At 38.0% G+C, this 27,538-nt stretch overlaps 2 protein-coding genes across 5 annotated transcripts in view; one reads left to right on the top strand and one right to left on the bottom strand.

The window, feature by feature from the left end:
- Window positions 1–528: 528 nt before the first annotated feature.
- Window positions 529–9,016, bottom strand: LOC117415111 (glia maturation factor beta-like). Its single transcript, XM_034025086.2, has 8 exons — window positions 8,998–9,016; window positions 7,588–7,725; window positions 6,883–6,979; window positions 6,202–6,251; window positions 5,880–5,929; window positions 3,110–3,192; window positions 1,981–2,054; window positions 529–815 (listed from the first exon to the last, which is right to left on the bottom strand). Exons 2-8 carry the CDS (start codon window positions 7,588–7,590, stop codon window positions 744–746), a joined length of 429 nt encoding a protein of 142 aa, XP_033880977.1. The 5' UTR covers window positions 7,591–7,725; window positions 8,998–9,016; the 3' UTR covers window positions 529–743.
- A 373-nt stretch (window positions 9,017–9,389) lies between these two features.
- LOC117414777 (protein Smaug homolog 2-like) overlaps window positions 9,390–27,538 on the top strand; it is a 36,771-nt gene continuing 18,622 nt past the window's right edge. Inside the window, exons 1-5 of one of the 4 annotated variants that reach the window (XM_034024574.3) lie at window positions 9,390–9,885; window positions 11,869–11,932; window positions 15,265–15,707; window positions 24,673–25,152; window positions 26,956–27,198. In XM_034024574.3, coding sequence (XP_033880465.2) covers window positions 15,512–15,707; window positions 24,673–25,152; window positions 26,956–27,198 — 919 coding nt within the window. In that variant the 5' untranslated portion in view covers window positions 9,390–9,885; window positions 11,869–11,932; window positions 15,265–15,511. The other 3 variants (XM_034024576.3, XM_034024575.3, XM_059026672.1) reach the window with 3 other exon arrangements.

The following is a 27,538-nucleotide window of genomic DNA, read 5'->3' as shown; positions in this document are numbered from 1 at the left end:
CTATTACTGCCTAATACATCCCTGAAACGTGAATGTATAACCTGATGGATTATTCATTTGGCACCAATTAGTGTACTAAGAGAAAGCATTCCTTTTCATCAGTCCAGCTTTATTTGTTTTAATTGTGATTTAAATTGGTTTTGAAGTGCCCTCTAGAAGAAAATAGCAATGTTTTCAGCATTACTTTAATAGTTAATTTGATTCATTTACTTTATAATTTCGTTATAAATGCTGGGGTCAATTCAGTTGATCTAACCGTTAAACTCAAAACAACATTAAAATAATGTTTTTCATATTCTTACAGACAGAAATAAACAACTTCCTATCTATATACAGTAGCTACTTTATCATGAGATTGTGGGCCTACACCTAAAAAACAAATATTTAGTACCTGTCATTTATAGTTTTTCTTAGAGGGATTTAAGAATAACTTCACACTCCTTATATTTTGATCCATCACAAAAGATTAGATGTTAGTTACAAAATACTCAATAATCTCCATAATATATACAATCTAAAAACACAAACTGATGTTTGATTATATCATTTTTAATTTGTAATCAGTGATTTGGTCTTTTTTTTTATTACAAACAGGCATAGTAAAGATTATAAAGAGAATGGATCGCATCATAGATTTTCGAAATATTGAGAAACTAAAAATTTAATTCTCAATTTCAATTCTCAGTACCCTTTTGTTTACAGTTCCTGAATTTGTTTTAAAAACCCATCCATCCTGTTTCTGATCAGCCGAAAAAGGACAGTTTCTCTTTCAGCCAGTCTTCGGTCAAGTCATCTGTGTTCCTGATCTCAAACACCTGAGAAAAAGATAAATCAAATATGATAAATACTGTTAATTTTGTTTAAGGCTGTGGTGTCAAACTGATAGAATTCCTGGGTACCTGTGAACTACATTCTTCATTTTCTTTCTATGAGCTTTACTTATTCAGGGATGGAACGAAGACACCTATTGCATAGCAATTTCACCCATTCCAGGTTTTACTACAAACTTTAGCCACAGTGTATAGGTAACAAGCTCTGGTGTGCCTTATTAAACTCATAGGAAAACCAGGAATGGATTAAACTGCTGTGCAATGGGAGTCTCATTTCCATCACTGTTACTGGACAACTACAATATACTTCTCTAATACATGGTAGACAGTAGCATCTACCACAGCAGTGTGTCAGGCATTTTATTGTAGCTAACAAAATAATGCCATGCACTCCACCATGCACAATGTATTATATAGGTCTCAAATGTGCAGTTTTGAAAGAAACATGCTATTTAAAACATGATATCTAGTACCACACTTGATTAAATAATTTTCTAATTGCAAGCCATGTTTTAGACTGTCTTGCACTTCCTGGGTAATTTCATCTGGGGGGTTAAATTCTCCCCGCCCTTGCAGTGTCATCTTTCCCATTAATAACCAATCAGCTGCTTCTCCTATTGATTGACATGACTTGCTGGCAAAGGAAGGTCAATGGAAATCCACATTGGCTGTAACATGTGTTTCTTGAAAAGCTTAACATCTGAAACCTATGAAGCTAATGGAAGTGAAAAAAAAACGTATTTTAAAACAAACTTCATGCACTTCTATGAAATTTCACTAGAATTTGAAACATATATAGTACTGCCAAAAAACCTTACTAAATGACAACAATACCTATTACCTCGATACACCAAAACTCCCTCCGTAAAATAAACACTGATCAATTCTGAAAACTATAATAATGCATTCCTGCCTGCAACTGTATTTTTAATGTCAGTTTTTATAGTTTAAAAGCCAAAACTACCTTTAATTTGTTCAAACAATAATAATAATAATAATAATAATAATAATAATAATAATAATAATAATAATAACAGCAATGTAGTGTACCTATTTTCATCGGTCGAATGTTGGAGGGTTTACTATCCTCTGGTGCACCACAGTATAATCTCGAACCCAGGCAGTCTCTTAAAGAGACAGTGTTTCTTACCTTGGTGAGTTCTGCTGCCTGCACTAATCTGTTCTTGCTACCAGCATACATCATCTGCTGTTCAGGCTTGCAACCTACCGGGAATAGAAGACAGAGTCTGTGTCAAGAAGCAGCAGGGATAATAATCTCCCTTGTGTAAATGCTTTGCAACCCTTCAAAGCAGCGACCCTTATCACTGTAACATTAAATAATCCGATCAAAGTGTTTCACTGTACAGCTATGGCCAAAGGTTTTGCATCATGAAGAATTTTAGGATTGAAACAATAAATATATATATATATATATATATATATATATATATATATATATATATATATATATATATATATATATATATATGAACATAATTTAGATATTTTATTTAATATCATGTAATCAAAGAAACTACAAAATGATATTGCAAAAGTCGGAAGCTAACATTATTCAGCAGGTTTCATTCGATTTTAAGAAGCAAAATGTGCTCATTCTATAGGGTGATGCAAAATGTTTGGCCATAGCAGTACAGTACTTCATGAACATTCTTGGATTACTCTGTATTTATATGGCTTATCCGTTTTCTTAACTTGAGTATTTTTGTGTATTTGGAATATTGTGGTGAGTTATCACTTCTTTAGTTGTTGCTGTCTGTTATTTTATTGTATGCTTTAAAATACTAAAACACACACAAACACACACACATTTACTCAAAGTGAGATATGGCAATCCATCTCACTGTGTAACAGAACTGCAATATAACTGAAGCCAGTCAACGTCTTGATCTTATCTGACTTCGAAATGTCACATTTTTCCATTTTGTCAGTTTTTCATTGGAAAACGACAAAGCAGTGTGTAATTCAATGTGTTAATGTAACATTATTCAGCAGATTTCGAATTTATGAAGCAAAATTAATTAATTATATAGGGCAGTGCAAAACTTTGGGCCGTAGCTGTGCTGTGCATAAACCACCAGAATAAAGGGAGGTTTAGTGCCCCCTTGTGGACATTAATCCATATTACGGATTTGAGTCTTCAAACCTGGCCAGGAGCACCCTTGGCACTGCACAGCTAGCTAGCATGCTGAGATTCTTATATTGATATAAATATGCTTTTTCTGAATGGCAGTGAACTGCTCAATTAAGACATGACTCACCGACAGGGCTGGAGAAGATGAAGCAGAGGGGATAGGAAACTCTTCCATCTGAGTGGTTGTATTTATAACTGTACACAAGAAATGTGGAGCGCAGTCAAGGAACAACACAAAGCAAGCAGCAGTTACGGAACACTGCAGTGGTTACAACAAACACTTGAGTTCTGATCCCTACAGATACAGAACACTGCAGTGGTTACAACAAACACTTGAGTTCTGATCCCTACAGATACAGAACACTGCAGTGGTTACAACAAACACTTGAGTTCTGATCCCTACAGATACAGAACACTGCAGTGGTTACAACAAACACTTGAGTTCTGATCCCTACAGATACAGAACACTGCAGTGGTTACAACAAACACTTGAGTTCTGATCCCTACAGATACAGAACACTGCAGTGGTTACAACAAACACTTGAGTTCTGATCCCTACAGATACAGAACACTGCAGTGGTTACAACAAACACTTGAGTTCTGATCCCTACAGATACAGAACACTGCAGTGGTTACAACAAACACTTGAGTTCTGATCCCTACAGATACAGAACACTGCAGTGGTTACAACAAACACTTGAGTTCTGATCCCTACAGATACAGAACACTGCAGTGGTTACAACAAACACTTGAGTTCTGATCCCTACAGATACAGAACACTGCAGTGGTTACAACAAACACTTGAGTTCTGATCCCTACAGATACAGAACACTGCAGTGGTTACAACAAACACTTGAGTTCTGATCCCTACAGATACAGAACACTGCAGTGGTTACAACAAACACTTGAGTTCTGATCCCTACAGATACAGAACACTGCAGTGGTTACAACAAACACTTGAGTTCTGATCCCTACAGATACAGAACACTGCAGTGGTTACAACAAACACTTGAGTTCTGATCCCTACAGATACAGAACACTGCAGTGGTTACAACAAACACCTGAGTTCTGATCCCTACAGATACAGAACACTGCAGTGGTTACAACAAACACTTGAGTTCTGACATTGACTATCACTACAGATATACTTTAGTTACTCATCCAGAACTCTGCTGCCCGCCTGGTGTTTTCTCTGCCTCGCTTCGCCCACGCTACTCCACTACTCCGCTCGCTCCACTGGCTCCCGATTACCGCTCGCATCCAGTTCAAGACTCTTGTACTAGCCTACAGATGCCTTGACCAGACTGCACCCAGCTACCTCCAGACCCTCATCTCTCCCTACACCCCCACTCGACCTCTCCGCTCCGCCTGCACTAGAAGACTGGCTCTACCTCCGCTATGCTCCCCTGCCTCCAGAGCCCGCTCCTTCTCCACCCTTGCTCCGCAGTGGTGGAATGACCTTCCTACAGATGTCAGGACTGCCCAGTCCCTGACCACATTCCAGCGCCTCCTTAAGACTCACCTCTTCAAACAGCACCTGTAGAACTCCTCTGTTTGTATCCTGGGACACTATCACCCTTCATCTAAATGTGCTTTATTTTGCTCTTATCTTCCCCCTATTTTACTGCATTTAATCCTGTACTTCAGAATACTGTAATCTGCCAAGTGTTTAACCTGTAGTATTTTATATTTAATCATATCCTGATGTAACTATCACTATTACCTGCTGTATTATTGAATTGTGGTTTGTCACACTTGAACAAAAGTTATTGTATTTCTTGCTCTTATTGTATTACTTGTATTGTAACACTTGAAATGTATTTGCTTACGATTGTAAGTCACCCTGGATAAGGGCGTCTGCTACGAAATAAATAAATAATAATGTTTCCGACATGAGCTTTGCATACAATTCAGTTTCTCAATCAGAACAACAAACCATAACCTCTAAGTATATTTTAATTCTGGCAACACTTTACACTGTGTGTCTAATTACTGTACATTTACACAGTAGTTAATTTGTAAATACATGTGCACTTACGCATTATTACAATGTTATTATGCACAGTTGCAATGTACTTAAAGGGCACATAAGGACCTTTTTATTTTATTGTGTTACCCAAGTGTTGCTACAACTGTTAGGTGTGTGTATTGTTTTATTTATTAGTTTTTTTTCACATTTTGACCACTTTTAAATTGCATTCCCTGCCTCAAGATGGCTTCCCATGTATCCATATGGACCTCTAAGAACTACATTTCCCATCATCCTCCTGCTCACATATGTAACTGAGATGGATTTACCAGTGAGCAGGAGGATGATGGGAAACGTAGTTCTGAGAGGTCCATGTGGGTACATAGGAAGCCATCTTGAGGCAGGGAATGCAATTTAAAAGTTTAAAAAAGTGGTCAAAATGTTGTACAGTTGTAGCAACACATGGGAACATGTAACACAATAAAATAAAAAATGTGCTTATGTGCCATTTAATGTGTGAATCTTTTTGCAGGACATAGGTAAGTACACAATTGTATCAGAAAAGGCTTGGGGTTAGGGTTGGGTTGAAGAGTGACACATTAAGTACATTGTAACTGTGCATAATAACATTGTAATTACATGTAAGTGCACATGTACTTACCAAGTAACTACTATGTAAATACACAGTAATTAAAGACACTTAACATAAACAGGGGTGCAAATCGTTTGAAAATTGGTGCTAAACTGTTTTGAAAGTTTGGCACCAAAATAAATAAATAAACATCTACTGCTGACTGGAATGCCCCTGCTGGTACTATACAAGGTAAAACAGAGGCAAACTTGCACCCCATTTAAAGTGATACCCTATGTTTAATAAACTTGCATTGAGTGCCCCCTGCTGGAACTGTGAGGGGCATTAAAAGGATATCTTGGCTGTCTCTCTGGGAGTTCACTTCTCAGGTCATCCGGGGAAATGTCCTGAAATAGACAATCTGTTAAAACGCTTTATTTAGCATACATAACGCCTGCATTGATATGCAATTACCCATGGACTGAAATCAAGGTAATAGATATGAAACAAGGAAACGTAACTACATGAAAAATTACGATTATTATTCCAAAACTTAATAGCCAATGTTTTACGTCATAGATATGTGTCTGAGCAGGAACATACCAATATACATGTTAATAAACATATCCCAGATACAAAGAGAATATAAACACAGCTTTGCAAGGGTAACGGTACCTACTTCATATTCTTCTTCAATGATTACAAGCTGTTTATCCTTGTCAATTTTCACTGAAAAGCAATAAGAACATAACATAACACTGAAGGCCCATGTTAAAACTGGTGCATTCCCCATTCTTATATTTAAAAGACATACTATAACATCTGGCAAAATATGGTTCTTTTGATTTACAGCTATCTCATTTAAGGTTGTTAAGGGGTTAAAAAAAAAATACAAGGGGAACATGTTATTGCCTGTCGAAAATACATAAAGATGCTCCGAAATGAAATACTGAAGCATTGTCTTAGATTTATCAAATTTCATTGTTCTTATTTTGTCCGCTTTTTAGTAAACTAAACCTATTTGGGGTTACAGCGTGTAGAGTTTATGTTTTATTCAGTTTGTGTTTGATGTTTCCTGATTGTCAGCATGGCTCCAAGCAAAAAAAGATCACTCTGATATATATAAAAATATTTATTTATTTCCATATGAGGATGGAGCAGCCTGAGTGAAGTTTTTTTTTTCTCCTATCATATTTTACAAGAATGTGCACTGATATACATTTGCAATAAGTAAGGGTTAAATACAACAGGCTTTTAAGACAAAGCCCTATTTTGTCAGCATTTTCAAAGGATTCAGAACTTTTGTAGGCCTATCGATTTACTGGGGTTGCTAAGGTAACACCAGGCCTTTGTCTCTTACTAATGATGGCTGCGTTGCTGGTCTCTTTGCGGAAACGAAACTTCTTCAGTTTAGCCATCAGGGTCTCGTCCACATCACACACAACCAAGGAGTCTGACTAGAGAAACAGAGAAATACCACAACGTTACCAGAAGGGGGTACTGTTGACCGTCATAGACTGGGTATACATGTATAGATGCTGTAAGATTATGGTTTAAACATCTGACAGACCATTTTTGACTACATTAAGCTTTAAAAAAAAAACCCTGCTAATTACTTGGACTATAGTGTATGTCTTACAACTGTACAACGGTAATTTTAACCCTTTAATATCTAATGCAAATACCTAAGTACTATTTTTTGTTCCTCGTATTTAGGAAGGACGTACTGAAAAAAGGGTTGACAAGTGGTTATAAGGGGACAGGAAATGTAATTTGAAGCATCCTCTACCTCAACTATTAATTTTTGCAATAAGCAGTCTTTCATATAACAGAGAATGCCTAAACAGGTCTGCAGCAAGTATTTAAAAACCTTAAACTGACAGTTTGAGGCCGATTTGCAGTCTCAGTTAAAAGCAACCCTGTCTGCCACACCAGCTCAGGCACTGTGGTTTTTCTAGAAGGTTTTTGATGAATCACAAATGCTTCAGGACAGAAAGTGCAAAATAACAAGGTCTGAATTTGAAAATAAAATCATTATTTGAGGTAAAGCAGTGGGTTTTCTTACCATGTTTTAACAGACGTGTGTTTCCTCTTTTCTGTTGGAAAGTGAAGAGTTCTCTGCAGACCCTTGTGACAGGATGCAGTGAGCCAGTTCCTTCTCTGTCATACTCAGAGGTGAGAGGCTGATTCGTGAGCAGGAAATCTTCACAAGGCAATTCGGAAATGCAAACTGTCAACCGACAAATTACTTACTGAACTGAATTCATGCGATTTCATGATTCTGCGTAGAACCATTTGGTGCTAACCAAAAAAAAAAAAAAAAAAACACGACACTTTCTTTATTTGCATGATCAGTATTATCATTGGTCCCCTATTCCTAAAATGCACAGCTAAAATGTTATTGAACTGGGCTCTTAATATTGCAATTCTACATTATAGATATTTAAATGATCTTAGGGAAATAAAGCATATACACAAAGCTAGAGAAGAAGAGATCAAGAAATATACCAATACTTTAAAAAACTGAAATGTAAAATGCTTTTTTTTTTTTTTTTTTTTTTTTTTTTTTATAAAAGCTTATCATTGTAAAATCATAGCAAAGTATAATAAAGCATAGTGAAAGCACGGTACAGCATAGGTAAGCACTGTAAAGCCCAGTGAGTATGGTAAAGTTTGTTAAAAAAAAAAAAAAAACGTGGCAAACCAGGGTAGACAATGCACAGTACAACCATGGGGAAAGTATAGTATGGGCAAGCTGCAAAATGACTGTGCAATGTTACTGTGGTAAACTTTACTGTTCGACTATTTGGTGCTTTCAATATAATAAAGCACTTGAAACCTTGATAGAGAAGCATAAAGAAACATATTTTAACGTTTTTCTTCGCTACTATCCAATGACACCAACCGGAAATGTGTTCATGTATCTAAGATAATAAATTATCATATTCAATTTCCAGCTAGACTAATTTACTGCTTTCAGTATAACAAAAACACTTCAAAAATGTATCCTTTCTTTTTTATGGTGGCTAAAAAACCTAGATTAGGCCCTACTTTGCCGCCTGTTTTACAGCTGTGGAAGAATGTATTGTTATTTTACATAAAACTTCCTATAGTGTTTATTTGAGCTCAAATAACGTGAATTTATACTGCCACTAGTACATCATAATGCGTTTCAGACCGCGAGTTTGAGGCTCAGCATGTGGTTCTAATACCTGCTGCACAGGAAGTCAATCTGGCTTGAAATCTTTTTTTTTTTTTTTTTTTTTTTTTAAGAGTTCCAAAACTGTTTGAATGACATATTTCTGTATTTATTTTAATGCATCATTCTTTCTTCATACATTAGAGTTATACAGTCGTAACATTTTGGGGTACACAGTACATACATGCTTTACACTACTTTATTATTATTATTATTATTATTATTATTATTATTATTATTATTATTATTATTAAAAAGACACTTGCTTGCATTTACCGTTTTATTGATCAGTCTCCAATCGATCAAATCGAATCCGGCTGCAAGTATAAGCCATCATAAAAATAAATTAAATAACATATAAGTAAGTAAGTAAGTAAGTAAATAAATAAATAAATAAATAAATAAATAAATAAATAAGCCATCACTTCCCCTGTGCGATGATTGGATGTCTACCAGCCAATCGCCGATCTGTTTGATATCCCATTTATTTGTACTTGCTTTGCTGTTCATTACAAAAATAACAATCCGTAGTTCCCACACCCCATCCCTTCCAGCCTCTCACGTCAATCAAACTTATTATCCCCTCCCCTGCTTGTGATTGGACCTTCCAGTCAATCAATAATCCACTGACCAATCAAAACTATTTTCAGATTCATCGCCCTACCTTCCACAGACTCATTCTTGTCCGTGGTCCTGACGCCAATACGCAATGCCGCACTGTTTACGTTCCCCTCGCGTCAGGTCTTCAGAGTGAAGTTCATGTTTTTTTTTTTTTTGTTTTTTTTTTTTTTAAAAAAAAGGTTTCTCCCAGTTGTGTTGTGTGCGTGTGTGTGTTGTATTTTAACAATTCTGGTGTTCATTGTGGATTTTTTTTTTTGTCTCCCGGCCCACTGGAATAAAACAACGGGACGGCCACAAAAGCTATTAACAAAATGGGATACCAAAAATAAAAAAAATAAAAAAAACACGTACACACAAAAACAAAAACAAATACTGCTGAAGGAACTGTGAGACGTCAAATCCCATCATCCGCCAAACGACCAAGGAGTCCCCAGTTAATTCCTACCCGCAAACTGGCTGGCTGTGCAAAACTAGCAAGGCCTGGATCCTCACATCCACCGTAGTTACACAGCACCGCTCTCGGGAGAGCGAGCAACAGCTCAGGTTTGTACAGCTTTTAATCTCCTATCGTTTGTACAGCAATACTCTTTCTCTGCTACACAAATAATAACAAAAATAACGGTGTGCTTTCTTTCTTTCTTTCTTTCTTTCTTTCTTTCTTTCTTTCTTTCTTTCTTTATTTGGGGGGGGGGTTATAGAACGTTCAGTTTCAAAGTTGAAGGGGAGGGGGGTGTTAGGAATGTAATGTTGGGGGGTACAGGGTAGGGTAGGGTAGGGTAGGGTAGGGTAGGGTAGGGTAGGGTAGGGTAGGGTAGGGTAGGGTAGGGGTGGGGGGTGCACCGGGGGGGGAAGAGATAAGTAAGACTCGTCTACTGGCAGTAGGACCAGCGGCAACGATATAAACATCGTCTACAGAGCAAATGTGTTTATTTATGTACAGTATGTAACTCAAAATAATGCAAGCTGCAAACTTAATGTAAAGAATGAACGACAGGGCTTGGTTAACACGGATGTGATGTAAATACATTCAGACGTACATGTGGGGAATCGATAAGCAAACAGCATATTAAAAAATAATGCATGGCCATTGTTTCTGGTGGTCGTGTCTTTTTTAACTGTAATAATACGCCAGTTTTTTTTTTTGTTTTATTATAGATGATCCATGCCTTGGATAGCACTGCTCCTGTCACAGTTTCGCTGCATTGCATATTTAGAAACAAGGGAGGGGTAGTCATTGAGAAATATTTTTAAACATCGAACAAGAAGCGCAGGGAAGGCATGTTTTAATTCTGCACAGGGTACGATAAAGACAGCACTTTATTTTATATAGCTCACACAGGCAACATTTTAAAGTGGCTTGCTCCCTGACATTCGAATACTAACTTGCATCATGTCGGCTGCATGTTTTGTGTTGGCTGTGGCAAAGTTTGAGTAAAATGGTGGAGTACACTGTAATAATAACGGGAATACACACAGTGCTGCACTGCTCCATGCCGTAGATGGATAATGGCATGTAATTTTGCAGGTGACAGGCAGTGGTTTGCTTCGTTGCCCCTAACTAAGCACTATCATGTAAAATAAATTTGTGTTCACTAAAGTTGTAACAAAGCTACAGGGGTGGAGAATTGCTTATTGTTTAAAAGAAAACAGAAAACCTCGATAACGCAATAATAACATGGTCATGGTTTTGGTAACTTTAAGGCATTACCAAAATACAGTACGTACGTGTGATGTTCAGTAAAATGCTCACAGGGTACTGTGGGAAATAGACAGTAACAAGTTAGCAACACAGTAGCTTTGTCAGCTGACCATACTATGCTTATATTAGCTGTTATTATTACCATTGTTTGTATGCTATTTTCATGTCTAAACACAGAAAATGAATCTGTGACTATCTGTTAAATATAGTCTTATATAAACATAGTTTGTTGAAACATCCAAAACAAAGTTAAATAAACATTATAAGCCTAGCTGTATGCAGGGCTGGGGGGTCAATTTCGGTTTTTCAGTTCCGTTTCCAATTCCTTTTTAAAATCCTTTGAAGGAATTGGAACTGCATGCAGCCGACATGATGCAAGTTAGTATTCGAATGTCAGGGATGTAATACATAATTTTTGTGGTTCAGCTGCTTTCATTTGAAACCAGTGTAATTGACTAACAAACAGTGACGTAAATGTAAGTAATTTGTTCCCACCATGAGAAGCTCATTAACAGAATACTGTTAATTGCAATTTTGACCAATGATGTGTTGGAATTGATTAGAAGGGAATGGGAATTGGTTTTCATAAGGGATTAGAAATTATTCTTATTATTTATTTCTTAGCAGTCGCCCTTATCCAGGGCGACTTACAGTCGTAAACAAAAATACATTTCAAACAGAAATTGCAGCTAGTAAGGCATGCAAACTGATGGATTTCTATAGCATGGGTAGCAGATAAGTTTTGAAATGAAAATATTGTTTTACTCTGTTTGCAACCAACTGTAGCACAGCAAATAGGTTTATTTATTTACTTTAATTTTCCGTAGCATCTCTATTTGGGTCAAGATGAAGACAGTGATAAGCAAGATCCAATAAGGGAGGAACTTTCAGGTATGCAAACTAACAGACTGGACTGTGAACAAGGTCTGCTTTCTAAACTGAGGGCCCCGAAAGCTATGGAATAGTTGTATTATAAACTGACCAAGACATTATATTATCAGTATGAAAATTAACAAGGTCGTGGATTCTGCAGACAATGCCACATTGGCTGTGGTGCTCCTGTTGGTTAGGGAGGCAAAACCGGAAAGGGCTGTTTGTCCTCATTGCATTACAGCAGACCCTACCTGCCAGGCGCCCAGTGTGCTCAGGCAGACAGCTACAGGGTCTGGCCTTTGTCCTCCAGAGGCCGGTAGCTAGCTGACATTCGCTCTCGAGTTCCTGGCTCGGTCATGGGATCAGAGGACGCCCACTGCACATTCCCTTGAGCTGTGTTGGGAGTTGCTGGGGTGAGGGGAAAACATAATTGCACCTTCTAAATTGGGGAGAAAATAGGGGTAAAATAATTGGGCACCCAAAATTTGTAAAAATTTTGTAAAAAAAAAAATGTAACAAGATCATTAGACACTTATACAAATCAGTCAGTCATCTGGAATAGTATTACTATTAATACGCTGTGAAAGTTTTTATGTCTATGACAATGCTTGTTTAAAAAAAAAAAAAATAATGCAGCAGCTTTTGTGTTAATGGGGCAAAAACAAATAATGATCCTCCATCTACACCCCACGCCACTCTAGGAGATCTGCTGAGTCAAGTCACTTCAGAGAGACTTGTGATTTCACATTCAGTCAGCGTTCTTCCAACACTGGTGACCCTCATCCCCCCTCCCCCCCATTCTTCAGTGCCAGCAAACTGCTGCCTGTTTTTAATGACACTGCCCCTTCGCGTTCTCTCTCTCTCTCTCTCTCTCTCTCTCTCTCTCTCTCTCTCTCTCTCTCTCTCTCTCTCTCTCTCTCTCTCTGTTGTTTTTTGCTGAGTAGGTTTCCAAAATGCAGATGATTGATCTGCTGTCTTGAGAGGCAGTCTATTCAAACAGACATCCTCAATTCTGTGTCAGTTTTGGGCTGAGCTGTGTATTGCGTCCTAAACTTTTTTTTTTTTTTGTAAGTGGTGCCTGTCTGCCGTTAGTCTTTTGCAATAACCTCAAAGTTAACAGATAACTGACATTGTTTAGGATTTTAATTCTCTAGTTCAGTGCATGGGAATATCCCATTCAAGGTTCTTAAAGTCTGATTGAACCTTTTTCTGTTTATCTTTGTTAGTTAGATCCCTCCTAGAATGCTATGTCCAGTTTTGGACTGTTGCATTTTCGGCAACTAGGCTGATCCCTGGAATCGGTAGCATGAGCTATTCATAGTTATCCCCCACAGGGATGAAGTACGTCCGTATGTCGCACTGCATATAAAATAAAGTCTGTTCTTTGGGTGAGAAGAGGAAACACAATTGCAAGAGGAACTTGTTCTTTACCTTCAGGATACATATTTATCCTGGTAAAATCATCAAAGAAAATGTCTGTCTTATATGTGGGCCAGCACTGCTTGTCCTCAATCTGTTTGAAAACCAGTTATTTAAAGCCGTGTCAACCAAAAAATTCCTGTCCCGGTATCGAATCACTTCTTTGGGTTGTAGTTTAAACTCACTCCAATGGTCTAGCCTCAATCAGAGTCTATTTTAAGGAACTAAGCTACTGCATGGCATATTACTATTGCACTAACCTGAATTTCACTGAATTATTGTAGGTGGCATTTTAAAAAAGTGGGTAAATGAATCCCCACCCCTCCCCCCGGAGAAAATACCAGTAGGATTAATAGTTAAAGGGCAGCGTTGTTAGGTGGTTTTACCCCTTAAGGTAGACACGGAATTGATAGGTTGTTTAAACGGTTTCTTCTTAAAATGCATTTTACAGCATGGGTTTGAACATTGTAAGCCAAAGGGTGGAGATTCGCTGAACGCTTACATAAAAGGTAAGGGAGAGTTGCTGCTAAGCTGCAGATTCATCTCTCTTGGTTAACACTCATTCATATTTGGGGATGGCGCTGGACATTTAGAAGGGATCTGGCTGTTAGCTTCTGCTTTGGTGTAATTATGATTTCAAGTAGGTCTCAGCCCAGTTGCTTCGCTCTATGATTCAGTGATGTCTCATGCTGCCTGGGAGAGGTGTGGTTACCAGCCAGGCATTCTGACATAGCAACACTTGTTGCCATGGCGAGGCTCATAAAAGGATGCGGCCTACTGATGCCTAATTCATACATTGCACTGTAAGCACACACAAGCACACCAAAAAAAACTTTTTCAATCATTCTAGGATAGTAGAAAGTAAAGCTGCAATACTCCTGTTCATCATAGTTTGGGGTTTAATGTTGTTGGTCTCAGAAAGAAAGGCAACATTGGGTTTTATTTAATCTAGTGCTGGGACAAATATTTGAATATTCAAAATGTAAGTGGCAAAAATGACCATGTTCATATTTGTTCATATAAATAAATGACTGTTGAAAGAAACCAATGGATAAATGATGTCTGAAATAATTCACACATTTTACTGTACAGATGTGTTTCTGTTATTTGTAGGTACTTTTTACTGTAATAAGGTATGGATTTTATTTTCCAGCCAATTCAAAATGAAAGATTATTTGGATATTTGTTTAAATAATATTCATACAGGAAAACCTGTGTACGTCCCAGCACTATAAACTAAAGGTTTAAAAAGATTGCAAGCTTTATATTTAATGTATGCACTGTTATCTTATGACTGTGTTTGTTTTTTCTTGTGGCTAAACTTCTAAATGCCTAGTGTTTTTTTTTTTTTTTAAGAGCATGGGAAATAATAAATTACAATTTGAACAGTACGTAATTATTTAGAAAATGTATTCAAGTATTCTTTTAATAAATTGCCATATTGTTAAATGTTAATTCCAATGTCACCTTTAAACTGCATCTCTCTGTTGTAATGTTTTTGTGAAGAGCGAAATAATAACTGTTAATTTAGTTTCTCCTGGATCCCCAAGTGGTCAAAATGGATTTTATATCCAGGATAGGACTCTTAACAGTCTGTATATTCTAACCCATTAAGTGCCATTGTCCTAATTTGAGGACAGGCTACTTTGTAGTTTTTTTTTGGAGCATTTTAAAATGCTATCTACCTGTTCTTTTTAATGTTCTCTTTAACTATATTGATATGATCACTTACTCAAATTTTGTTAACCGCAAAAGTGAAAAATACAATGTGTCAAATTACATAAATGCAGCGTGTGTGCTTAATGGGTTAATATAGTTGAACTATCTTAACAGACAAACACAAATTATTTTTTGAAGATGAGACACCTTTTAAAGAAATGTGCCCTAAAATGTCGCCCTTATTTTTTTCTTTCCCCCCCCCCCCTTAAAAGCGAACCTAATAACCGACGCACAGGAAATCAAAAAAACCCTTTTCCAAAGGGGACTGACCTGTGGAGAATGTTCTATTGAAGATTTCTTCCATGGTGGAAACATCGGAGGCAACCCAACAGCTCTGAAAACATGTGAGGGCCTTTGGCTTGTGTCAGCTGGGATTCGAGCATCATAACTGAATTGGGGCAGACTGCTTTTGTGTTTGTGAGTGTATGTGTGTGACGCGCGTTGACGCGCAGAGCTACAATGATGTTCCGAGACCAGGTGGGGATCCTGACAGATTGGTTCAAAGGCTGGAATGAGTGTGAGCAAACGGTGGCGCTCTTGTCACTGCTCAAGAGGGTGACTCGGACTCAGGCTCGCTTTCTCCAGATCTGCCTGGAGCATTCGCTGTCCGACTGCACAGAGATCCACATCCTAGAAGCCGAGGCAAACAATGCTGGTGAGTCATCTTGCCCTGTTCAATTACAAAACCTCCATACCTAAACGTAACCTCAGTATTTTATCATTCGATAATCAGTTCACTTTATTTGCTCACTGTTAGTCTGTGTTGCTAGTAATATGTTGCAGTACTACAGCTATGGCCAAAGGTTTTGCATCACCCTATAGGATTAACCCATTTTGCTTCATAAAGTCGATTGGCCTTGTAGTTTTCCGTATACTGACGACAATTGAAAAATGTGACATTTTGAAATCTAAGGTGACATACTGTACTACGATTATGGGTTCAGGTAGACTATTGCGATATCATTTTGTAGTTTCTTTGATTACATGATGTTAAATGAAAGATCTAAATTATGTTCATATAGTTTTTTTTATTTTTTATTTGTGGCAATCTTACAATTCTAGTTGATGCAAAACATTTGATCTCAATCTGCTGCTGACTGAAGTGAACATTGATTTTTTTTTTTTTTTTTTTTTTTTTTTTGAAAAACATGATTCTTTTCTAAGAATCAGGTCTTGGTAGGACAGTCAAACTTGTAATACAGAAATTCGTCACATTCCAAGGCAGTGAGCTAGTACACGGGCCCCTCTGGCTGACAAACAGATCTGGAATTGAAACTGATACAGAACATCTGTAATTTAAAAAAAGTGTCACTATACTTCCCTGGGTGGCCTATTGGAAATTTTCAGTATTCTTTTAAAATTCAGATTTATTGACAGTGAAACGTCACTATGAGGCCAGTCAAGGGATCAAAAATGTGGCTACAGAATGTATAACTACTTGTACAGGATTATAATATTTTGAGTATTAAATAAATTAGTTACAATTTATTGACCAGTTGAACAGTATTTTTCTTTTATGGAAACTTTTCTTTTGATTCAAGCTGTACTAAAATTAAACTGTAGTCTTTGCAGGTTAATGACATGTTATTATCTTTAAATTATTTTAAAAATGTTTAACTTAAGAGGATGATATGCATTCCAGAGAAAACAATGAGTCAATTCTGGCAAAGTAACAGAAACCAATAGCTATGAAATGTATCCCTGCAAACGGAAGTTCTGGTTGCGTAAGCTATTAGACCCTAGAGCTCCCAGGGACATCCCATGTCATCCTTTCACATCCCTGCCACCTCGTTTGCATCTCCAAACAATAGCTTTCATTACGTTGACTGTGGCCAGCTGTGCTCTGAAACATATACAGCTCCTGAGTTATCGTTTTGAAAAGCTTTCCTTTGGGATTGTATATGGAATGTTGTGGAATGTGTATGTGTGACCCTGCCTGCAGTTCTGGAATATAGACTGTGTTGAGTAAATAGGAAGAGTCTCTGTGTAAGCAGTGCATGGGAAGGCCCTGAGGGCACCCTGTGTGTAAGGCAGATTAGGCAGAGAGAGTCGGGCATGAGTCCAAGCCATTTTGCCTTCTCTGTGTGTCTTCAAAGAGGACTACCTTGTTTTTTTGCACTTGAAAACTTGTTTTCCTTTCTGTGTGAATAAAAACAAGAAAGACCGACGTTAACTAGCATGCTACACCATAGGTTTGGTCAGGGATACAATGCACTTATATTCGCTCAGCTGCCAGGTTATAAAATGCATAACTGAGATACTAAAATCATAACTGCACCCCACTGCAGGGCTGCAGTCCTGGTTTTCAAAACTGCCCTCTTTTTAAAAGACTAGAAGCTAGGAGTTTGGTGTTAAAACATGTCTTCCTCAATTATAGCAGCAGGAACAACTCCTATTAGTAAATCTACAGACTCAGGCATGAGTTATTCATGCTGTGATTAGATTTACCAGGTGCCTGATTATTCAAAATCTCATATATATCATTCCAATAACTAAACAAGGGAAGTTCTGTGACCCAGGACTGAGTGCAAGGCTTGTGTCTTTTAATCGCTGCACTCCTAGTCCAGCAACAAGATGTTCGTCCAGCACACACCTTATCGCACTGACAGCAGATCCAAACGTCATGGGATGTGATAAGATAAACTTGATAAAGCGTGCCAATGGCATTCCGACAGTGGTTTCCAATCGGGAAGGTCAGTTACTGGTAACAATGATATAATCACTCTGGTGTTTCCTGCGCAACCCCATGTGCACGCTCTGGTCTCTGTGCAACAGTTGAATCTCACAGACAGTGACATTCCTTTCCTCTGTATTCTTTACAATCCAGTCAACCTCACCCTTAACCCTAAACACTCTTAATGGTTCCATTTGAATTTCCATGATAACTGACCCATTTCTGTGGGTTGTCAAAAAAAACTTGTCCCACTGCCTGCCATTGCATAAGGAAGCCCAGCTTTGATTAAAGTTTATGTGAACCAATTTGGAGGAAAGCAAACCGCTTTTTATTATTTTAGAAACCCATTAAAATAAGTTATAATACGTGTGATTCCACATTTCCTGGTCATTTCTGCTTTTTTAACTAAAGTAACGCATCGTAATCTTGTCTTTTTAGAGAGATGCATCATATTTTGATGAAACTGAACAAGGTTAAAAACCTGCACTAGTCAGGCTGCACCCAATCCTGGATTTAAGATCTGCCCCCAATTAACTCCTTAAGATACACAAGGACGTGTTCAAACCAAATCTTCTTAAAATACTCTTGAGAGGTACTCGAGTGGCACGAGGAGGAAACTGACAATTTGGACGACCAGATCCAACCTGTCAGTACATTGTAAAACCCTGTTCCGTGCACCTCATTGCAAAAATAGGAAAGTTAGCATCATTTTATTTGTGGGATGTCCCTATATATATAGTTATTGAAACGATCAGGAGGCAGGAGACCCCTGTTAAATAATATGTTCCTCCCTTATAGCTGCAAAAACAACTCCTAATAGTAAACCTACAGATTTTGCTGAGACTTATTCATACTGTGGTAAGTGTGATCAGTTCTTGTTATTTGCAGTATGTTGTACCCATGATGTACTGTGTGCTGGGTGTATAAAAGAAAACACACTCTGCACTGCATTGCCTATCTGTGGATAACAGATTTATTTTAATGTAGTTTGTTTTTCAGTTTCGGTTTTGGAATGATGTGTTGGTCTGTAACTTGACACGGTTTGTAAAAGCTAACAATAGTTTGTGGATGGCATAGTGTACTGTATAATTTATCTTGCACAAACACCCCACATGCATGTCCCTGCAGATGTGGCTTTCAACAAAATATCTACATTCAGGTAGTAAGATTCCAAGATGAAGCAACTGGGTATGATTTGGGTGTGGCATGCTGTAAGGAAATGGGAAGAATATCTAAGCCCATCTTGTCACGGTAAATGTGCTGTATTGCATAGTGCAGGCTTCTAAATCTATTTCATTTATCTCTTAACGCTTTGGATGAACAAGTCTTACTGTAGATAAGAATGCACACATGCATGTTTGCAGTTGGATTTGAAGGCTTTTGTGAACCGCTTCTTACCTTCTCAAAGCATTGATTTATTGTTGATTATTACCTGTATGATATTCCATTAGGAAATGAGTTGGTGGTTGCAGTTCTATAGAATATATTCAAATATTTTTCAATGGGGGAAAAAAACAGAACAGTATTCAAGGCGGTCCTGCTAATAAAAACACCCCAACAAAAAAGAAACAAAGCACAAAAGTTGTCATGTGCAGGACAATCCATGCCCTCATAAAACCGCCCATTATAAAAATACTAAAATATTTTCTGACTTGTATTTTACCGTGCTTAAAATAATTGCTTCTTGTCGTTGATTTGTTTATGGGTATATCTTAGAAAGAAAATGGAACAGCTCAATTATGATTGTATGGCTGGAGTATAAAGTGATGGAATGCTGTTCACAGTTCCTCTGCAGTACCTTGCCGGCACCCTAAGCAACGAGACCCTCACTGAAATGCTACAGTGCTGTTCTCCTGCTACAGCAGTTCTGAAGGCATGCTGTAGGTAAAAGACTCTTTCTTTAGCCTTGCTCCTTCATTTACTTATTATTCAGAGCACATGCTACTGCTCTGCTTCTTTCTCTCTCTTGCATTCCACAGCTAGTAAAGGAATCCTGAAGTAGAGGAAAGGCTTCCTGCTTATTGCTCTTAACCTTTAGTTGCACTACTTTATACCAGGTATTTTAAAATTACCGCACACCTCTTAACAACAAAAAAAAAACACAACAGCAGTGACATACAGAGAAGCCAGTGGCATGTTGGATTATTATTTTTTTGTTACCGGTATATGTACACGATGTGTGTGTGTGTTGGGGAGGGTCGTCAAGTACCAGTCCCAAGACTCTTGCTACAGAGCAGTTTCACCCATTCCAGGTTTTACTGCGAGCTGATTACCCACAGTGTATAGGTAACAAGTTCAGGTGTGTTCTATTAAACTAGTAGTAAAACCAGGAATGGATCAAACTGTAATGCAATGGGAGTCTTCTTTCCATCCCTGTAATATAACCTTTTTGGTTTATAATAGCATCAATACCCTCTGCAGCGGTCATTGCCCATTGGTTTTTGAGATTGTGTTTTTGGCTTAGGACGACTAACTGTGGCTGCGGTCAGCCTAGCGGGTTATGTCTAGTGCGTCCCAGCATTAAAGCTGAAATAACTAGAGTCCATTTTTACATGTTCTAAATATTTCTCCACACTGTATGATGCTGAAAAAGTTATTGGACCGTATACATCTGCGTTTTTGTGGTACAAGAACCTCAGCTTTTTTTTTTTCAAATTAACCTTTTTTTTTTTTTTTTTCTTCTCAGAAACAGAATACAGATAGTTGCAGTTTAAGGCTGCCCAGGGCTAAATTACTGTACTTTAAGAAATGCCAACTTACCTTGTGAGAATTTTTAACTCTGCATTATTTAAGCCTCCCCACCTTTTTTATCAAACAAGTATTAACAGATACATTAGTAGCTCCTATCAAGGAATAACTCATACTGCTGATGCATTATACTAATGGCACAATTTAAAGTCATGCTGCGGTTTTTGAAGCTTCAAGTTAATACATGTCCGATACAGTCTGGTAATTGCTGAAATGTAATTGAAAGTGTTGGTGTACTTTTAACCTACACTTTTTAAATGCACTGCCTGGCCCTGTAGCTACGTGGGGGGGGGGGGGGTCCAAATAGAACCTTTTTTTTTTTTTAAATAAAGGACCTGTAGGTAATGTCAATGCCCTAATCACAATCTTGATGGAGACTCCACAAGGTGCTGGAAGGTGTCCTGAGGAATACTAATCCATTCAGCCTTTAATTGTTCACGCAATTGGTACAGAAAGGCATCCGTCATGCAAGGTCTTCCCACACTTGCTCAGTTGAATTTAAATTATTATTATTATGAATATTATTATTATTATTATTATTATTAGTAGTAGTAGTATATATTTCTAAATACGGTGATTGGGGTGGCCATGGATATTGCCTGAAGTTATGCTTCTCAATCTATTCACACACAATTCTGGCACAGGGGATGGGTGCATTATCATGTTGAATAATTATACCAGAAAAAACATCCTAATTAGGATCGATGTTTGTTTTAAATTTAGTATTTGATCATTTATATTTTATAGTGTCTTTATTCATACTGTAATACCCCAATCTATTTGAACTTTAATTTTCTTATTTATTAAAGATGTACACACTGTAGTTAAATGATAAACAACCATTTACTATACACAAACGGTATGGTCTAAATTCAATTTTAAATTGTTTCCCTAACACCCAAACACAAATCGTCTGCTTTATGGGTTCAGAATGAATAAACATGGTTTATGAGATTGATGCAATTGTAGGCTACAGCTTGTGCCCACAGTTCTTGTAGCCAGTCTACATTTCATTGCTTTATAGCAAATGAGTTAATTTGTTTTACGACCGACTGCGTTAAGGTACACCAAAATATGATGATCTCCTAAATGTCAGTCAGAGGGGACTGTTGCCGTTCCATATCAACAAATAAATGGCTAACATTGTAACACAAGGCTGCAGATAAGGTAAGCCATGTTATATTTTCCATACACTGCGGGAAACAATATCTAATTGCAAAAAGTAATGGGGGTGGGGGGGGGGCCTATGTCACACGTTTTAATATGAAGTGGCCCGTTTGACCACAGTGGAAAATAGATGCCAATGTTTCAGGTGTTTTAGAAAATGTTGTTTTGTATTCTGTGAGTGAGTGGTCAGTGTTGTGACGTACTTCCACCCTTCCTGCTTTGGGAAAGGGTCTGAAAAAAATCAGGGGCAGCTCTGATTGGCAGCCAATGCGGGTCAGTTAAATGAACATGGAAACGCAGTATCAGGGGCAGCAGTGTTTTCAACCCGGGTTGTGCATGGCAATTAGGTTTTTCTCCCTCGACTGGCAACATGTTCTGTTTGCAAGTACTGTAACAAACGTCTCTGACTTAAACTGGTTTCCATAGCGATTTTCTAAAGAAATTGAAGTACTGCCTTCTTGGAAAGACTGTGTGCTGGTTGAGGAGGGCCAAGAGCACTGTTTGAATAGTGACCTCATCTCCAAACAGATCAACTCGGCCAACTGAGGAAAGGGCAGGAGGGGGAGATACTGTTTAATATTCTGCTGGAGGGACAATCCTCTCATAAGATAGTGAACGAAAATACCTCTTCCAGCCAGACTGCGACAGCGGAAAGTATCTTATCCCATATACACTTCCATTCGCTATGTTGGTCTCAAATGTGCAGCTTACATTTATGTTTTCATTTTCTAACCTGATATCTAGTTCTACGTTTGGTGAAATACATTTCTGTTGGCAAGCCATGCTTTTAATCCCTTAAGGTACACAAGGAATTGAGCGGTTGTTCTAATGGTTTCTGCTTAAAATGCAAACTGGAAACTGACAATTTGGATGACCATATCCAACCTGGCAGTACATTTTAAACCCTGTTTCGTGCACCTCCTCATTGCAAAAAAAAAAAAAGTTTGTAGTGTTATTATTTGTGGGACACACATGTCCCTTGTACCTCAAAGAGTTAAGTAGTATTGCTCTTCCTAGGTCAGTTGAAGAGTAAAATTGCTCCTCAACCTTTAAATCTTTTCTTTTCTGTCATTAACAAGCTGCTTCCCCTGTTGACTGACATGCTTTCAACGAATTACATGAAGACACTGAAGTGAAACACAAATGGTGTCCCTACTAGACTAAGACTATAACTTTGAGTGTCCGTTTCTTTCATGAACGCTGACTTTATTAAGAGGGGAGCGTAGTATCCAATCATTGCATATTTGTAATGTTGTCGCAATCAATAAAAGGTCTATAGTACTGTTTAGTTTACTGCAATTAGGTTACGTTCATGCAAATTTGTAAATCTGGTAGCTGTTGTGCTCTGTGACTTCTTTACAGAGCAGTGAGAAGTCGGATCAGTTGGCACTCCGGTGGTACTTCAGTACTGTAGCAATGACAATTCCAGCTTTAGAAACGAGAAAGACACTAGCTCAAGCATGCTTTGTTGATAGTAATGTATGCTGGCTTTGTTTGCCGCTAGCGACCTGCATTACAGTGCTTCATTCTATTAGCATACACATACATTAAGTCGGAAGGTTGTTTCAATCTCCAACTTTTTTTCTATGCATAGAATTTCTTAAAGCTACAGTAACGCATTTCAAAACTGAATCTAAAAAAAAAAATATGTGCAGTTCACTGCAAGAAAACATTCCTTAACTAAAACGGAAAAAAGCCAGTTTGTGTTTTTTTTTTTTTTTTTTTGCAGTAGACTCCCTCGGCTAGAACAAAGAAAAATTAGGGAGGGGGGTGGGGGGGACTTACCTAACCTTTGCCAAAGCAGTTAAATACATCTCGCAAATATTTGTGAGATAACAGGCCAGTGTTTTCCATTGTGGGCACTTTGCCTATGTCATACGTTTTAATATGGAGTGGCCCGTTTGACCACAGTGGAAAATAGAGGCCAATGTTTCAGGTGTTTTAGAAAATGTTGTTTTGTGTTCTGTGATGTGGTTAGTGGTGTAGAACGAAATGCACATTTCTCTTGCTTTTGCTCTGGGTTGCTGTAGCAATGTCCCAACCTTGACACGGACGCAGTACATTTATTATATTGTCACAGCTTGTTTGGCAGATTAGCTTGGGCCCAGGCCATCACATTAGCTACAAATGTACTGGATTTTGAAGACCGCCATGTGGTTTTTAGCAATATCCTGAGAGCTTACCAAGTATAGGAAACAAATCGGGTCACGCGGTTTTGCTTTTCATTCAATTTCTTCATTACAAGAATGTGATTTCCTAGAATATATGAATTTCTCGAATTGTTCTACTTTACCAGAGCGAGTGAAATTATTTTGTATGGAGGAAAGCTCCAATATTATTATTGCCATTGTTTTCTAAAGCAGCTTTTACCAGGCTTTGAACTTGTTTGGAGAATGCTAGGACAAGAAGGCACTTTCTTTCCAATCTCAAAGCAGATCAAAGCCATGTAAAGGCAGTTTAGAGAGAACTCAATATGTGGGCAACAGAAACCAGAAGCTCTAAAAAAAAGATTTATGAAACAATTCAATATTAAGTGAAATAAAAACAAAATAAGGCATTGCCTGATTTGTACTCCCAAATTGAACTTATTAAATTAAGGTTCCATCTGATTTTAATGTCTGAATATTCAAAAACAGTGATTGATGTATTTGGTAGCAAAAATGATCATATTTATATTTGTTCATATATATATATATATATATATATATATATATATATATATATATATATATATATATATATATATATATATATATATATATATATATATATATATATATACATATACATATAAATAAATAGATAAGGGTAAACTATGCACAAATGGTGTCTAAAATAAATAACACACATTCTACTGTCTGAGCTTGTTTATATGTCTAAAATGTTACCTGAAAACAACCGTAACAATTGAAATTATCAGCAAATGCAATAAATTTTTTTCAAGGCATCAATCAACACTAAAACAAACATAGTAGATAGCTGATTATAACCCTCGCCCCGATTGATTACTCTTTCTTCTCCCGTCCCCCAGTGATCGTCAGCCAGTGGTACCAGGAGCCCAAGGAGAAGGTGGTCTCTCTGTTGCTCTCTCACCTACCGCTGCTGCAGCCCCGCAATGCTGAGGCCAAGTGTGAATATATGTTGCTGCTTCAGAAAGTGCTCACGTACACCATCGAGAGCAACCTGTTTGTGGAGGAGAGTCGGCAGCTGCTGTCCTACGCCCTGATCCATCCAGCCACGACCGTGGAGGACCGCACCACCCTAGCCATGTGGCTCAATCACCTGGAGGAGCACTTGTCCAGTGGCTACTCAGGCAGGGCTTCCTTCTCCTCTGGCTACCACCCCCGGCAGGGCTCAGACGAGTGGACGGGCGGCCAGTCTGAGATCATGGACCCAGGCCACGTGTGGCAGGACAAACCAGCCACCGCGGGGCAGAACGGGCACATGCCCTTCCACGTGTCCACTTCCGTGCCGTCTGCCATGAACAGTATTGGGAGCAGCGCCAACACAGGTGAGACAAACACATTTCTCTCCATTTTTTTTTTTTTGGTCAAGTATTATAGTTTGTTGTAACACAAACCTGCTGGATCTTTCCTTTTCTGGCATTGTGTAGCTGCAGCCAGCACAAGTGCCAGTTTTAAATAAAAAGATGGTAGTGATTATATATCTCAGGATAGGATTGAATAAAATAAAAAAAAAAAAACACAAAATTAACATAATTTTAGATATTTTATTTAACATCATGTAATCAAAGAAACTACAAAATGATATCGCAAAAGTCTACCAGAACCCATAATAATTGCACAGTATTGCATGTTGGATTTCAAAATGTCACTTTTCTTGTCAGTTATATGGGGAAATCTACAAAGTGGTATGTAATTAAACATTTTAACGTAACATTATTCAGCAGGTTCCATTCGACTTTGTGAAGCAAAACGTGTTCTATAGGGTGATGCAAAACGTTTGGACAAAGCTCTAGGGGTTTCAATTAAAAGAACAGTATGTTTGAGAATAAGCCCTCTCTGAATCCCAACACAACCCTTCATCTTTTCTTCAGTGGCTGAACACCCCAAGCATGACAATTACAATGATAATGCCCACGCAAACTAATTAACTCATTAGGGTAATTCATTTCACTCCAATTTGCACCAGTATGCTTAGCTGGCCCTGCAGTCATTACCTGCCACCAAAGTCATTAATATTACTGCTTAATGCATTACCTTCCCAAGTATAGTGATTTAACATTATGGGTATATTCTAGATTCAATTTGGTTTTAAAGTTAAAAATTCTTCACATTCTTCAAATGTGTTTTTCTTGCTGCTTATTAGTAGGAGTGGAGTGCCACAGACACTTCTGGTTTTTGTTTTACCCAAGCCCTGACTGATTCAATGATTGGCTTAATTAGTTTAGAATTACCATGTGTTCCAGGTATGTAGCAATTGATGATTATGAGATACCTACAAAACCTACAGGATTGTGGCACTCCAGGGCCAGGTTTGCCTACCCCGGTTTAGAGTTTAAATGTTTGTTTTGGTCTAAACGTTACCAGAAATGTGCATTTGACATAAATGTTGGCTTGTGTTTTATACAGTAGGAAATGGACAGTGTAATGTTGTTTATTTTAAAATAAATATGCACAGTTTGTTACATTTACTCATTTGCGTTGTACACATGTAGTCTTGTACACATTAATATTGTGGTTCTGTATTTTAATCTCTGTTGGAGTGCTTGTTATATGTTTATCTGGGTGCTTCCCAGCCTTCCAAATATGTTTAGTTTAAACATGTTTAATGTTAAAGTTTAAATGTTTAGGAAATTAAAGGGAATCTAACAACTCTACCTGTTGGTAATAGTAGTCTTAGCCTGTGTGTGTCTGTCTATCTATCTATCTATCTATCTATCTATCTATCTATCTATCTATTTATCTATCTATCTATCGGATTCTGCCAAGTCAACACCCCGGTTTCTCTCTCTCTCTCTCTCTCTCTCTCTCTCTGTGCGTGTGTGTGTGTATATATATATATATATATATAATTTAAATACTGTTTCCTAGTACATAATCTGTAGGTTACAAGGTGACATTTACATACAACACAGGAAGTGATTAGGTAACCAGAAAAAGTCATGTGTTTTTCTTAACATTTGGATCTGAAATATCTGCATAATCTAAAAAGCGAAAAGAAAACTAAAAGTCTTACAAGGAAAAAAATGCTACCAGTGAAAGTCACCAGTGCTAGGTAATACATTTACCAAATTTCATTCAACAGCAGGTTTTTAAGGTAATTTCTCTTGCTTTTCTTGGTTGCTTTGCAGTTCTGTCAAGCCAAATCCACCCTAGCCCCCTGAAGAGGTCCATGTCCCTGGTGCCCACGAGCCTGCAGGTGTCTGGCAGTGACTGGACCAGCCAGGAGGATCTGGGCATCCGGGGGTCCTATGTGTCCTCGGACCACGCGCCTCTCTCGCCTCAGAGCAGTGTGGCGTCCTCGGGCAGCGAGCAGACTGAGGATCAGGGGATGGGACGGAACACCTTCCAGGAGGAGGGCAGCGGGATGAGAGGTAGTCCAGGGAGTTCCCGAGAACAGGAAAGCCAAGGGAGCACGGAGCCACTGTGTGGCTTGGAACTTGGTTTCAGGAGACTGCATGGCGCACCCCAAGGGAGACTTGGGGGTTTTATACAGTTGCCCTAAATGAGGTCTCCTGGTCTGCTAGAACCAGGTTTCAAGTCACCATATCTGAAAAGGTGGCTTTGTGTTCCCTCAGCTATAGTTTGTGCTTTTATTAGTTCTTGGTTAGATTATTCTGTCTTTGCATTGATTTTGCCTTAGCTGCACAGGATTAAAACAGTAAGTTTGTCATACATCTTAATTTACTGTTTTGCTTCCCTAGATAGGGATGA

The sequence above is a fragment of the Acipenser ruthenus genome, chromosome 7 (assembly GCF_902713425.1).
Source record: "Acipenser ruthenus chromosome 7, fAciRut3.2 maternal haplotype, whole genome shotgun sequence".
Lineage (NCBI taxonomy): Eukaryota > Metazoa > Chordata > Actinopteri > Acipenseriformes > Acipenseridae > Acipenser > Acipenser ruthenus.
This window is presented reverse-complemented; position numbering and strand designations above follow the sequence as displayed.